Genomic DNA, 16,182 nt, shown 5'->3' on the forward strand with positions numbered 1-16,182 from the left:
TGATGAACAAATATTTGATTACAGCTTGCCAAAGATTTGAGAAAGTACATCTATACTAGGGAAGTGCATGGAAACGGCACCTGGCAGTCTGAAGGTGGCGGGGGGGGGGGGGGAGATAGCCACGTTTCCCCTGCCGGCGCTGTGTATGCAAATGGTCCGGCGGGACAGCAGTGTACCTCCCTGCCACCCCATTGCTTCGTCGAACCAGAAGTGCCCGGAAGTTCCCAGTGTGTGTGCATGATGTACGTATGCATGTGCATGCACATGCATACGAGTGCTGGAAACTTCCAGTCTGAGGAAGCAATGGGGTGGCAGGGAGGTACGCTGCCACCCTGCTGGACCCTTTGAATACACAGCACTGGTGGGGAAAATGTGGTGGGAGGAGTAAGAGCACCCTCGCCTGCCCTTAAGTTATCCACCCCCCACACCTTCAAACCAGCTCAGTGCCCCTAGAATGGAGCGCCAAACAGTTCCGTGCACATCCCTAATCTATACTTTTAGAACAATTCATGAGAAGTTATAAGAGTTGTGAAACTGCAATATTTGCTATGATGGAAACGTTGCTTGCAAAGTGGCAAAACACAGCAGCAGACATTAAAACTCACAAGATTTCAAAACTCAGGCTTCAAAAGTTTTCTTCTTGCCTATTCCCTATCCAATTGGTAGAATTTAGCCTTACATATTAGTGGAATGAGACTCCTCTCAAAACCTTGCAAATGGGCCACAGAGTTAGCAATGCCACACCCAGAAAGAGGGATCGGATTAGTAGGGCATGTGGCATCTCTATTTCAGATACACCAGTTATTCTGACATTCCCATCACATATTTTTCCCTACTGAAAAACATCACCCTGATACTTGTGTCTTGTTCTACTGCTTTTCACTGTATTGTGACCATGTATGTGCACGCACACACCCCTAAATTATTTGCTTGAAAGACAGATAACACCACGCTCCAGAAACTTTATAATCTGAAGCCTCAGCAGCCTAAAACACTGCACAGCAACCATTAGCAATCATGAGGAGACCTCTAAAAGTTCACTGTCTGGTAAAAGTATCCAATCAATTGCAAACACCTAAAGGCTAATTTAACTGTCTGCAATTAAATACAGCGACCAGGATTCAGAAAGCCCAGTGCACATGCACAAAGATCTTCCTTGTGTGCACACAGTGCAAGGGGACAGTTCCTTCCAGCAGCCCCTTGCACCTCATGGGGTTCTGATCCAGAGGACCCTGACATGGGGAGTGGAGAGAGGTACTTTTTCAGGAGGCTGCTACCAGAAATGGGAGCTCCCCTATGCATAACACTACATATACTACTTTAGAACCTGAAATGTTTCACTGAAAAGAGAATCTACATTTCAACCCCACCTTAACATTTAAATAGTTCAGGTTTCCTACTATCCTGTGCCACTGCAACTTGATCTTTTCAGGTAAAGCACATTAAGACATGACAGTGGAAATCCGGAACAAGATTCTCCTATATGTGGGTTCCAATTATGAACTTGAAGCAGAGAAGACTGCCTATATACTTTTTTTTTTCATTTCCTGCTTGAGACAGACAAATGGCTAATATAAATGAAGACAGCAGTAGCCACATTTCTAATAAGCCTAGCCAGTTGCCAGTGAATCACACCATTGACTCATCTATGCCACTGGGATCTAACTACAGCCTCTGAAGAAGTAACAAGAAATCCATAATGAGAAGCTAGAGTGACCAGTTCCCATGGTAAATATTCAACTGATCCAAACCTCAAAAACTATGAGGCTGGACATACACTAAATAGAATATAAAGAAGAAGAGTGTAATAATGTTTAATAGGCTACAGAAATTGTTTTAGTAAGTTTCCAGTAAAGCTAATCAATCTGAAAGTCCAACAGGCTATCCATCTCATATGAAACATATTATCAAACAGCTTTAAAGTGAGGAAGGATTTAACACAACATAGTACTAAAAAAATAGATGTTCCATATGCTTTTCCCAACTCAGGTTGCCTGCCATATTACATAATTTCAGATAATTACATGTAAACCTACAAGGGCAAGAAAATTAGTAGCAAATATATCTAATGAATACTATATAGAACACAGCAAAATGGTAAATGTGAAGTAGCCACATGAATCAAGGATATTCGCTTGCCAGTCAGCAGCCTCAGCATGATTCTCTTGGGCTGTTGAAGCATTTATAGATAGGCCATCTTCCCTACCAAAGGTCCATAAGTTTAGGCTGGCCTTGATAGCCACTATTTGTAATCACCACTGAAATAAAAGCTCTGGCACACACAGAGGATCTGGGAGAGATCTGTTTCTCAGTTCAAGTCATGCTTTGGAGATATTCAGAGGAAAAGAGAACGTCTTGCTACTTTTGAGCAACTCTAGAGCACTACCAAAGCAAGAAGATGATCTCTTCTTATAAATCTTTTGTGCACGGAGACAGAGAGGAGGCGGCAAGCCTTGTGTTTCCTACTCAAAACTAAGCAACAGACCTCATCTTTTTCCTGATGTACAGAGAACCCTGTAGAAATTAAGAGGAGGAGTCTCATACTGTGCTGAAAAAGGGACAAGTGCATGCCACTGGCCATTTGACAATTGCATTTTGTGGAACTCCTGTCCCTTGCTATTATTCTTGGAGAGTCAACTAATAAAATCACACCTGCCTTTATAAGGAGAAGTTAAGCACAACAACAGCTCTCTGTGTAAATAAAACACATTGCAAAGGGGTGAGGAAAACACTATTTCAGGGAGGAGTGTTCCTTTATAATCAAAAAGCTGTGCTTCAGGCCCAGATTTGATCTCTATGTAGCGAATACCACCTTCCCCCAAATAACTCCCCTTACAGACAAGCGTTATTGCCAACCTAGCCACATACATTACTACAAGGCCAATAAGATCAGGGAGGACTGTCCCATCTAAAAAATCTGCACTGAAACGGCAAACACTTTTTTGCAAAAAAAAAAAAAAGGGGGGGGGGATATTTTTGTAGAGACAGAGAGGCATTGATAAGTGCCTGCTTTATATAGCAGAACAGAGGGAAGAGGGGGGAGCACAGAAAAGAGAGAGAACTAGGTATCAAGTGATGGAAGGTGCATCTGCTGCATAGCAAGGTAAATGTTTTCAGCGCTGAAATGTATGTTCAAATCACTTCCACAACACTTAAAATGTCACCCAACTACTATTGGTAGCCAACCTCATGAGAAAAAACAAAACAGTAAAGCTAAAAAAAGCAGTCAAGTGGTGCATGCATGCACCCATCTGCAAATGCAGCTCCCAAGTAAGGCAAGAACTTATTTGTGACTAAGGGGGCCAATATGTATCTGGACTTCAGCACTCCAATTTACAAGATGGACTGATCTGCTGTACCAAAAAAAATAAAATATTTGCACATAGAAAACTAGCATATCTGTTGTAGATTAGAGGAAAAAATAGTATAGCAAAAAAGCTATGTAAGAACACATTGTCCTGATATGCTTATTTGCTAGCATCCATATGGATCTAGTCTCCCCAAAAAGTTACACACTTAGCAAGAGCTAAGACCAAGTTCTCAGTGAGGGAGCCCCATCTCATGCTTGGGCAGTAACACTTCAGATTTCGAGCGAGATGGGGGGGGGATGGCCTCCCATAACTGAACTCGCTACAGATTAGAAAACTGGATTGTCCGGGAGGATTCTAGCCTGGCCTTCTCCCCGACACGCTCTTTTTCCTGTGGGGAGGTCCGAGGAGGCTTTTAGCCGCTATGAGCACAGAAAAGCTCCATTCTTCGCACTAGCAGCGCAAGGCACAAGGTTGGGCCCCCTGAGCCAGACGCAGGCCCAGCACCACCGCCGCCACCACCACCACCACTCCCGCCGCCTGGGCCTTCCTCACCCGCGCGCCGCCTCGAGGCTCTTGATGAGCTTCTTGATCTTCCAGATCTCCACGTTCCTGTCGGCAGCGCTGGGATCGTCCGCCATCTTCTCCCTCCTCCTCCTCCTCCACCGCCCCTCCTGCGGCTGCAGTAAAGCAGCAAGGCCGACACAGAGAGAAAAGAGAAGGGGGGGGTGGGAGAGCGAGAGAAAAAGAGACGGGAGAAAAGAGAAGGAGGACGGGAAGAAAGTAAAGCCGTTAATCCCGGCTCGCCGCCTCCCTTCTTCACCCGCTCCCCCCACCTCCACTCGCGCGCGCCCCCCCGGTCCTGCCTCCGCGCTTCCATTGACCGACTGACTGACTGACCGGGAGGGAGCCTCCCGCCGGCACGCGCGCTCACCTCAGGCCTGGCCGCCGCCGCCGCCTTTCTCCCCTTCCTTCTCTGGACGGCAGCGAAGAGCTCCTCGCGACGGCGCTTGTGACGTCTTTAACCGGCTTCTTCCTTCCTTTCCTTTCCCCTCCGCCTCTCCTGCTCTTCCCCCTCCCTCTCTCCTCGCTCTTCTCCTCCGCGCTGCATGTGTTGCAATCGCCTCACATGGGGCTTCTGACATCACTTCCGGTCCCCAGCCAAAAAAATAAGGGGGAAATAAAAAGGAAACGCGTGTATGAGGGCGGAAGATGATCTTTCCGCCACCTATTCTTCTCTCATTGGCTGCGGTTCTCTTCAGAACCTTCTCTCCATTGGATGGCTTCTCAGGAGGACGACGAAAGCTCCGCCATCATTGCCTGTATCGCGTTGCATGCAGGGAGAGGTAGTTTCTTCGAGGGGTCACTCAGGGCGGATGTACGACCCTCGCGTTGTCCGCCGCAGCTTCGTTCGTTGGTTGCGTCCGGCTGCGAGTTCTTTAAAAAGGACGCGCACACCTTTTTTGGGAATGCGTGGAACCATGAGTCAAAGCGTTCCGCAGGGTGGAGTGCCACAGGGAAGCTGGGTGGGGCCGGGCGCTTGCCCGAGTTCAAATCCCCATTCAGCCATAGTACAAGCTGGGTGACTTTTGGGCTAGTCACTTCTCTCTCAGCCTAGCCTACTTCACAGGGTTGTTGTGAAAGCAAAACTTAAGTATGTAATACACCGCTCTGGGCTCCTTGGAGGAAGAGCGGGACATAAATGTAGTAATAATAATAATTGGGAGTGCGTTCGTCAGTGTCAACTTATAAACGAAGCTGGATGTAGGCACTTTCCAAAGTTTCATTGCCGAATCCAGAAGCTATAATATAATAAAACAGCAGCAGCCACTGATTACACGTGGACGGGTTGGCCTACTGTTCACCATCACATTTCAACTGATTGGGGGCTAATTCGCATGATCTGATGTGGTTTTAAAAAGATGGGGTCTAAAGAAGAGCAATAATAGAACAGACCAAGGTGGGGCCATCTAGTAAGTTTCCAGTTTACCACAGTGGCCAGTCAGATTATGCCCCAGGAAGTCCACAAGGATACTAAGACTTTCCCGTGTATATCCCCAGTGTCTGGTAGTACACTGCCTTTGTAGATGGATGTTTATTTTATTTTATTTCTTGATTTAAAACTCACTTTGTACATATCTCACTTTTCAACCCTGAGATTTTCAAGGCAGCTTACATGAAAACTGGTAAAACCATTCAAAATTACACATCAAAGAAAGTTAAAGCCATACTCTAAAGCTACAAACACAGCCTGCAGCAAAAGAGCAGCAGGTAAGACAAGTTACCATGATAAGCTACCAGCAGGTAAGACAAGCTACCATTCATCAACGGGTTTAACTGGGCACCTAAAGGATAAAAGAACAGGTGCCAACCAAATGTGGGAGAGGAGGGTTCTATTGTTAGGGCACTACCATGAAAAAGGCCAATTTCTAAAAGTTAGCCGTCTAATCCAGGCGCACTTGGATTCAGACAGGGATTTTTAAAAAAAGTTTCTTAAAATGTTTATTGAAATAATATGCTGTATTGGTTGCAGTGGGCTTTCATCTATGGGGCCACACCTGTATAGCCTCAGCAGTGCTGCTGCATCAGCTTTTCCTCCCAGACCACTCATGGTATCCTCAAGTGAAGCTTAAGAGGTGGGTCTTCAGATACTAAACCTGGGACCAGTGTGTTTTATGGTTCAAAACCAGCACTTTGCATTTTATTTCATTTCTACCCTGCCTTTCCCTGTTAAAACAAGCACAATGTAATTTACAATAACATAGTTAAAAACAGTAACCATAGAAATAAATACGAATATTCACAAAATCAATACATAAAAGCAGCAATCTAAAAACAGATAAAGTTTCAAATATCCAGAACTGATCTATACTCCAAAGGCCTGGGGAAACAAAACAAAACAAAAATTTACACACATCATTTGCACCTGGAAAGATACTGAAAACTGAAGTCAGTGAAGATCCTTAAGCACCAACAAAATATGACCAAGAAAACCTTTATTTATTTATTTATTTATTTGAGTTGTATACCGCCCTTCCAAAATGGCTCAGGGCGGTTTATAATTAAAACAAACCACTAAAACAATAAAGAGCTAAAACAAATTAAAAACAATATAACAACAATTAACAATTTAAAAACATTTTAAAACAACAATTAAACAATTACAGTGATTAAAAGCCCCAAAATCGGGTTAGAATATTAAAACAGATTTTAAAACCCTGGAAAGCCAGGCCAAACAAATACGTTTTAAGTGCTCTCCTGAAGGCTAATAGAGAATTCAAATTGCGGATTTCCGCAGGGAGCGCATTACACAGCCCCAGAGCAGCTATAGGGAAGGCCTGTCTCCGAGTCGCCACCAGACGAGCTGGTGGTAACTGGAGACGGACCTCCTCAGATGACCTTAATGTGCGGTGGGGATCACACAGAAGAAGGCGCTCTCTAAGGTAATTCGGACCTAAGCCGTTCAGGGCTTTAAGGGTAATAACCAGCACTTTGTATTTTGCCCAGAAACATATCGGCAGCCAGTGCAATTGTTTCAAAATAGGCGTAATATGGTCTCTCTGGGTTACCCCAGAGACCAATCTGGCTGCTGCATTCTGAACTAATTGAAGTTTCCGAACTACGTACAAAGGCAGCCCCACGTAGAGCGCATTGCAATAGTCAAGCCGGGAGGTTACCAGCTGGTGCACCACTGTTTTGAGGTCATCCTCTCTGAGGAATGGACGCAGTTGTCAAATCAGCCGAAGCTGATAGAAAGCACTCCTGGCCATGGCCTCCACCTGAGAAACCAGGGTGAGGCCTGGATCCAGGAGTACTCCCAAGTTGTGCACCTGCTCCTTCTGGGGGAGTGTAACCCCATCCAGCACAGGAAGATCTAACCCATTCCTCAGATTCTGAGCACCCAAATGAGCACCTCCATCTTGCTTGGATTCAGCTTCAATTTGTTATCCCTCATCCAGCCCATTACTGCCTGTAGGCAGGCATTTAGAGGATGAGTGCCATTTCCTGAAGATGAAAGGGAGAAGTAGATTTGGGTGTCATCAGCTTACTGATAACACCCAGCACCAAATTTCCTGATGACCTCACCCAGCGGTTTCATGTAGATATTAAAAAGCATTGGTGACAGAATGGAGCCCTGGGGGACTTCATATAACAGCTCCTGCTTTGAGGAGCGACTGTCACCAAGTTCCACCATCTGGGATCTACCTGAGAGATAAGAACGGAACCACTGCAGAGCAGTGCCCCCTGTCCCCAACTCCCCCAGGCGACCCAGAAGGATACCATGGTTGATGGCATCGAACGCCACCAAGAGATCCAAGAAGACCAACAGAGTCACACTCCCTCTGTCGATTCCCCGGTAAAGGTAATCCATCAGGCCAACCAAGGCTGTCTCAACCCCATAGGCTATTCTAAAGCCAGTTTGAAATGGGTCTAGATAATCAGTTTCCTCCAAAACCGCCTGGAGCTGGTTAGCCACCACCCTCTCGATTACCTTGCCCAGCCAGGGGAGATTGGAGATTGGCCTATAACTATCCATCGCTGAAGGATCCAGGGAAGGCTTCTTAAGAAGCGGTGTAACTATTGCCTCCTTCAAACAGGGAGGCACCCTGCCCTCCCTCAGTGATGCATTTATGATATTGACTAGGCTATCTCCAACAATCTCTCCGCTAGATCGAAGCAGCCAGGCTGGGCAAGGATCCAGAGAACAAGTGGTAGGCCATACTGCTCCAAGCAGCTTGTCCACACCATCAGGAGTCAGATTGAAACTGATCCAACCTAACACTGCAAGAGGGATTGCAGGATACCTCCCTCACAGACCCTGCAGGAATAGTAGAGTCCAAGTCAGCCCGAATACAGGAGATCTTATTTGCAAAGAACCCACTAAAGGCGTCACAGCAGAGTATCTCCGGGAGCTGATTTGAGGCAGAAGGAACATAAATTATACTCCTCACCACCCGGGATAACTCTGCGGTGCGTGAACCCTCAGACGCAATGCGCTCCGACCAAAAACACTTTTTTGCTGTGCACACTGCCATTGCGTAGGTCTTCAAATGGGTTCTATGCTGCATCCTGTCAGATTCAAGCCGAGTTCTCCTCCACTTGCGTTCCAGTCGCCTACCAAACCGCTTCATCCCCCGCAACTCCTCCGTGTACCACGGAGCCATCTTAGAAGCAGGCCTGGAGGGACGCTTAGGAGCAATAATATCTACTGCCCTGGTGAGTTCTCTATTCCAGGTTCCCACCAGGGCATCAACAGAATCACCAGCTGCACCAACATCAAAACTCTCCAAGGCCTTTTGGAAACCTGCTGGGTCTAGCAGCTTTTTTGGGCGGACCATCCTAATAGGTCCATCACCCCTGCAGAGGTGGATTGTGACCGTGATACCAACCTTAACCAGGCAGTGGCCCGTCCATGACAATGGGGTAACCACTGGATCCCCCATCCACAGATACAGTCACATACCAGCAAACAACCACAGTCCAGGTCGAACAAAAGAAAACAAGTGTGTGAAAATAATATAATAAGCTCAATTGGCATAAAAACTATTGGCATAGTATCTACCAATACTATACAGAGTGAGTTTAAACTCATTACGCGCAACCTGTACCGGTTATGAGGAAATTAGTATCTGTTTAATTTTACTAGCAATCAGACAGAACTTAGCGATATTTAAGGAAATCTCAACTTTCTGGTCGGACAGCAAAAAACTTACATAAAATAAATCCGTGTGGCCTGGAAAAATTAATTAAAAGTGGAAAAATGTAATGTTGATTAAAGTCCCTATATAACTCACAATATAATAAAACATGGGATGTGGTTTCGATGATGCCTGTTGCACAAAGACACCATCTTTGAGCAGTGAGATTTTTCTAAACTTTCCTTCCAGAACTGCAGTGGGTAATGCATTAAAACGAGCTAATGTAAACCTCTTGCGATATTTTGGGAACTGTAATTTGAGTTAAATATCTAGCAGGATGAGAACTAATAGGTTGGCTTCCGAGAAAAAATCCTTTGAGAATCAAGGATTGTTCTGTTTGCCTATCCATGCTAAAACACTAAGTGCCTTCTATCAGCTTGGGCTGATATGCCAGCTCAGAACAGTGGCACATCTGCTGGTAACCTCCATACTGAATTACTGCAATGCGCTCTATGTGGGGCTGCCCTTGTGTGTAGTCTGGAAACTACAGCTGGTTCAGAATGCAGCAGCCAGGTTGGTCTCTGGGTCATCTCGGAGAGACCATATTACTCATGTATTGAAAGATCTATACTGGCTGCCGATAAGTTTCTGGGCAAAATACAAGGTGCTATTTATAACCTATAATGCCCTAAACGGCTTGGGCCCTGGGTATTTAAGAGAACACCTTATTCGTTATGAACCCCACCACCCATTGAGATCATCAGGAGAGGTCCGTCTGCAGTTGCCACTGGCTTGTTTGGAGGCTACTCAGGAACAGGCTTTCTCTGCTGCTGCCTCAGAGCTTTGGAACGTGCTCCCTGCTGAAATAAGAGCCTCCCCATCTCTGACAACTTTTAAAAAGTCTTTAAAGAGGCACCTATTCACCCAGGCTTTTAATTAAATATTGTTTTAACAGTTCTATCATTTTAAAATGTTGTTTTAAAAATTTAAATTGTTGTAATGTTTTAACTTTTACTATGTCATTTATTTTGTTTTAACTACTGTTTTAAGTTTTTTTGTTGTCATGCATTTTAACTAATTTTTAAACTTTTTGTTTGCTTGTTGTAAACCGCACAGAGACGTGAGTTTTGGGTGGTATCGAAGTGTGTTAAATAAATTTAAAATAAATAAACACATTGTCTAAGTACCATTTTTACTTGGGCATATCCCATTCTTAATAAAATAAATCCATATAAATTTATATGGTTAAATCCATATAAATTTAGCTTCTGCAAACTGCTCTTTTCCAGGATAAATTAAAGTTGTCTATTAATATTAAGGGGGCTAAGCCCATAGGATAGAAATTGGACTTTAACCAGCATTCAAAGATACTTAACCGTACCGTGGACTCAACATTGGAACCACCTGTTTCCAAATGAAGAACTACATTAGGTGCGCTGCGAGACTCTTAAAAGATATTTTTCAAGAATTTCATTTGAACTGACTCTAGTGCTGCTGGATTGCTATATGGACCAAGCTGTGCTTGCTCCATAAAGGAGTTGAGCACGGGATTTAGCTAAAAATAATTAATCGCAGCAGGAACAAAATGTGTACCACCAGAGCTGAAAAAGGTTTGGATGGCTAATACAGACTTCTGGGCATTTTGAATTACATATTGGAGATGTGTACTGCGCTTAACTTGTTCTAATTTGTGTCCATCCAAGGACCAATTTTGTAATCTTGGGCACTTTGTGAAAGTAAGTATCTTAGTTTGGGTGTAATTAATCTCTAATGCTTGTTCTTGTCAAAATTTTGCAAGGGAGTGTAGGGCTTTTTGGAGGCCCACCAGCGTCTGTGAACGAATGACTGCATCATCTGCAAAGAGAAGGATAGTAAGATGTCAGCCAGTTTTGGCAGATGGAAAGCCCAATTATTCATATGGGAAACTGTGGAATTAATGTAAAAGTTGAGCATTGATGAGGCCAAGATGCAGCTTTGTCTAACTCCTCTATATGTTGGAATTAATTTTGTGTAATGCACTACACAGCACTACAACGAACCTTCAAACGGGAGTTCTCACGTAGTCTGTAGAGTAAAAAAACCTTGTAATTGGTGGTTCATCGATGTATTTAAAATCTTGTCCCACAACTTTTCTCTAGAGATTAAATCAAAGGCAAATCTGAAATCAATGAAGGTGACGTATAAGGCAGTATTGGACTAGATGAATAGCTTTCAATCAAGTGCTGTAAAATTAAAGCCTGATATATTGGGGAGCTACCAGCCCTAAAGCTGGCTTGCTCCTCAGCCAATGTCTGTTCTTTCTCTAATCAGGATTAATTTTGGGCTTTAATCCTGAAATTTGTTAAGCAAATGGCTTGCAAACATCTTGCTTAAACAAAAATCTTGGCCTATTTTTTGGTAGAATACAGGAGGGGTTTATCATTGCCTGCTCCCATACAGTATGAAATGATTCCTTTCAGCATCTTCCTATATCACTGCTGCCCGATATAGGTGTTTCCCATAGTCTAGGAAACATACCAGCCGGGATTCAAACCGGCAAACTCTGGCTTGGTAGTCAAGCCATTTTCCCACTGCACCATTAGAGGAGCTTAAATGTTTTTAAGTATTTGGGGGTCATATTTCAGGAATCTGGGATGAAGAAATCTGGGATGAAACCCAAATCAATTATTCTGCTGCTCAGGCACAGAGAAGTGTGTCATCAACTCTCAGCTTCCATAGTCGGCAAGGAAGGATGTTCATTTCAGCTGCCATCAACTTATTCAAGGGAAAGTAGATGGCTCAAATGTTATATGGAGCACAGCTGGGACCCTATGCTAACTGTTCCCTCCTGGAGCAGGTCCAAGCCAGGTTCTTAAGAACTAACATCTTGCTTATAACATTCAGAAAGCTAATGGGATGATAATTTACTGGTAAGTCGCTTTTGCCTCTTGTATATGGCAGGCAATAATTATCGCTTAACCCCAGTCATTTGGCAGTGAGGCAGAACGATTGATTGCTGTGAAAAGAGAAGCTAAAATGGGAGTCTACCACTCAAGATTATTAGTAAGCATTTCAGATGAGATAAAATCACAGTGGGCTTTACCTGATTTAAGTTACTTAACCAAAACAGCAATTTCTGCACATGACACAGAGGGCCATTTGGGGAGATACCCAGGATCAAGGTCTAAAACTATGTTGGAGTCTTCCTCCCAAAAATGTCCATCCCATACACCAGCAGGAATATGGTGAGAGGGATGGGGAAGTCTGTTGTATGGATGGGAGGTTATAAGATGCCAAAATACGGCTAAATATTTTGAATGTGTAGCAGAGATAAGTTGTTGCCAAAAAGATCTATTGGCATCCCTTTTTTTAATTTTTAAAGGAGATTTATATTGCAGTTTTTTGCTTAGTTAATTCTTAAGAGGTCTAAGAAACTGGATTCTCCCTGTACAAGTTAAATGATTTAATAAGCGACTTCTTCACAATTTGACACTCCAGATCAAACCATGATTTAGAAGGCAGAATATGCCCTATGGATTTTGAGGATTTAGTTGAAGTTAATAGTGGGAGCAAAGCCTGAGTAAACCTGCTCTAATTTTTGAATTATTCAATGTACTATTTATTATGGCAGAACAGATTTGACAAAATATCTCAGAATTTAAGATTTTTGAGACCTGTTCTCAGGGTTGTCCCTGAGGGGCAGGGGCATGGTGCTGGGGGTGGATCAGCATGTGTGGGGCCCCCTTAACATCTCTATTATTATTTCTCCAAGACGGGCCATGCACGGCGACATGGTAGGAAGGAGGCGATTGGCTGTTCTCCAAGATGGGCCTTGCGTGGCGATGTGGTGGGAAGGAGGCGACTGGCTGAGTCTGCAAGCAGAAGCACCTGATTGGGCAGTGGGGATTCCATATGCAGATAGGGAGAAGGAGCCTGTGAGAGCAGAAGCACCATGGTGATTGGGCAGTGGGGATTCCCTATGCAGATAAGGGAGCTGCAGGGGATGTCACAGGCTCAGTACACAACTGCACAGATACTCTGTGTGGGATCAGCTAGTTTTAATATAATATGCATAGTATGTAAAACACAGACACAAACATACACAGTTTAACATAGTTGCATTCCAAACCTGAATTCTCTTGCAAAAAAAAAAAAAAAATCTTATTTGAAGGAAGACACTTGGATTCCCAACACTTAACTCAAAAGTAGGATGGTAGCCACTGAGTGTAGGTTATACCGGTAGTTAAACAATCTATTATATATAGCAATAGCAATAGCAATAGCACTTACATTTATATACCGCTTTATAGCCGAAGCTCTCTAAGCGGTTTACAATGATTTTAGCATATTGCCCCCAACATTCTGGGTACTCATTTTACCGACCTCGGAAGGATGGAAGGCTGAGTCAACCTTGAGCCCCTGGTCAGGATCGAACTTGTAACCTTCTGGTTACAGGGCGGCAGTTTTACCACTGTGCCACCAGGGGCTCTTATGGTAGCAAATAGAACATGTCTGCTTTATTCTAAACCTGTTCTCTTGACCCTTGCTAATACTATGTGGCAGGGAAGTTGTTGTAGAAGGCCTAGTAGGGATCATAAATGCTTCTCTGAGGGAGGGCAGAATGCCTCCTCGTCTTAAGGAGGCAATTATTAGACTACTTCTGAAGAAGCTTGTCTTGGATCCCTCAGAGTTGAGCAACTATAGACCTGTCTCCAACCTTCTGTGGTTGGGCAAGGTAATAAGAGGGTGGTGGCCTCCCAACACCAGGCAATCGTGGATGAAACTGATTATCTAGACCTGTTTCAGACCGGCTTTCAGGTGGGCTATGGGGTGGAGACTGCCTTGGTCGGCCTGATCGATGATCTTCAACTGGGAATTGACAGAGGGAGTGTGTTGGTCCTTTTGGACCTCTCAAAGGCTTTTGATACTATCAACCATAGTATCCTTCTGGAGCGTCTGAGGGGGCTGGGGGTGAGCAGCACTTCTTTGCAGTGGTTCCACTTACCTCTTAGGCAGATTCCAGATGATGTCCCTTGGAGACTGTTGTTCTTCAAAAACTGGACTTTGGTATGGTGTCCCTCAGGGCTCCATATTGTCTCTGATGTTTAACATCTACATGAAACTGCTGGGAGAGATCATCAGGAGATTTGGTGCAGAATGTTATCAGTTTGCTGATGACAGCCAAATCTTTTTCTGCATGTCAACATCATCAGGAGAAGGCATAAGTTCCCTAAATGCCTGCCTTGAGGCAGTGATGGGCTGGATGAGAAGTAACAAGCTGAGGCTGAATCCAGATAAGATAGAGGTACTTATTGTGTGGGGTCGGAACTCAAGAGATGATTTTGATCTGCTAGGGTGTGCACAGAACCGGCGGGTCCATTTTGGTTTGAGTCCAGACCTGAACCGGACCGGGTCAGTTCAGTCCAGCACCCCCTCAAACCCCCCTGGTTTGGTTCGGAGGGGGTTGCGAACAATTTTTCTTTAAAAAAAATTTTTTTTTACTTACCCCCTTTGTGGGAATGGTTGAAGGTGGCTGGGGGGGAGTCTGTTGAGGTTCCCCTTCCCCCCGCTGGCTTCCCTTCATGCCCATACCAGCCGGCTGGCTCTTTGGCCCATTCGGGCCTTCTCCCTCCAGTGCTGTGGCCATTTTGGAGGCCGCCACGCCTGCGCAATTGGCCTCTGTGTGGCCTGGTCATGTAGAGGTCAATTGTGCAGGTGCGGCGGCCTCCAAAATGGCCGGCACACTGGAGGGGGAAGGCCTGAACCAGCCCGGCCAGATGGCCAGTATGGGCATGAAGGGAGGTCAGCGGGGGACAGCGGACCTCCATGAACCCCCCCCGCAACCTCCAAACATTCCCCCAAAGGGGGTAAGTTAAAAAAAATTATATCTATCTATCTATCTATCTATCTATCTATCTATCTATCTATCTATCTATCTATCTATCTTTCTTCGCAAAAAAACCAAAAACCCGAACAGTTGGGGGGTGTTCAGTCCGGGGTCAGACCGAACAGGGGATGGTGCAGTTTGACCCCGAATGGTCAAACCAAACTGGTTCAACATCGAACATGTTCGCACATCCCTATTATCTGCCAGTTCTGGATGGGGTCACACTTCCCCAGAAGGAACACGTATGCAGTCTGGGGTTGCTTCTGGACACAAACCTCTCTCTGGTATCCTAGGCTGAGGCAGTGGCCAGAGGTGCCTTTTATCAGCTTCGGCTGATACGCCAGCTACGTCCATTTCTTGAGATAAATTACCTCAGAACAGTAGTACATTTGCTGGTCACCTCCAGACTGGATTACTGCAATGCGCTCTATGTGGGTCTGCCTTTGTATGTAGTCTGGAAACTGCAGTTGGTTCAGAATGTGGCAGCCAGGTTGGTCATCTGGGAGAGACCATGTCACTCCTATCTTAAAAGATCTACACTGGTTGCTGATAAGTTTCTGAGTAAAATACAAGGTTTTGGTTATAACCTATAAAGCCCTAAACAGCTTGGGCCCTGGTTATTTAAGAGAATGCCTTCTTTGCGATGAACCACACCGCCCATTGTGATCATCTGTAAAGGTTTGTCTGCAGTTGCCATTGGCTCGTCTGCTGGCTACTCAAGGACAGGCCTTCTCCATTGCTGCCCCGAGGCTTTGGGACACACTTCCTGCTGAAATAAGAGCCTCCCAATCTCTTACGTTTTTTAAAAAGGCAGTCAAGATGCATTTGTTCACCCAGGGCTTTAATTAGATATTGTTTTATTTGTGTTTTTAATAGTTTTAACATTTTAAATTTCAATTGTTGCGATGTTTTAATCTTTTCATCTGTTTTTGTTGTTTTGTTGTGAACCACCTGGAGACTTGCGTTTTGGGTGGTATATAAATGTTTTTAAAATAAATGAAGGAATGAACAAACAAATAAAATATACACATTATTCAATAAAATGAAAAACATCTGATGTTGAATGCTACACATATCAAACTTTTCTTTTACTTCCCTTTTGCAAGCACATTAATTAAAAAAAAAACTATTACCTGTATTTAAATCCTTTGTCAATGCAATCTACGCAAAATGTCTTTGCCCACAACAACAGGCCTCACCTACTAGTCAAATATATTGGATAGAAACCCAGATATAAGAGTTGCTCCTATCTTCATCTTTAAACTGACAGTAAAACACTTTGTAAAGCATGCCTTTGTAAAGCATACAAGTGTATTGCTTTGCTTCTGCCATAAAAGCAGGAATACCATGAATAAAAATGGGCATGATT

At 44.3% G+C, this 16,182-nt stretch overlaps 1 protein-coding gene across 1 annotated transcript in view; it reads right to left on the minus strand.

Annotated features, from left to right (window-relative positions):
* Positions 1 to 4,537, minus strand: part of ETF1 (eukaryotic translation termination factor 1) — a 39,710-nt gene extending 35,173 nt beyond the window's left edge. The window contains exons 1-2 of the mRNA XM_053284899.1: positions 4,243 to 4,537; positions 3,864 to 3,988 (exon numbers count right to left, since the gene is read on the minus strand). Coding sequence (XP_053140874.1) covers positions 3,864 to 3,949 — 86 coding nt within the window. The 5' untranslated portion in view covers positions 3,950 to 3,988; positions 4,243 to 4,537. The remainder of the gene's footprint in view (positions 1 to 3,863; positions 3,989 to 4,242) is intronic.
* Positions 4,538 to 16,182: the final 11,645 nt, after the last annotated feature.

Source organism: Hemicordylus capensis, chromosome 1 (assembly GCF_027244095.1).
Source record: "Hemicordylus capensis ecotype Gifberg chromosome 1, rHemCap1.1.pri, whole genome shotgun sequence".
NCBI classification, from domain to species: Eukaryota; Metazoa; Chordata; class Lepidosauria; order Squamata; family Cordylidae; genus Hemicordylus; species Hemicordylus capensis.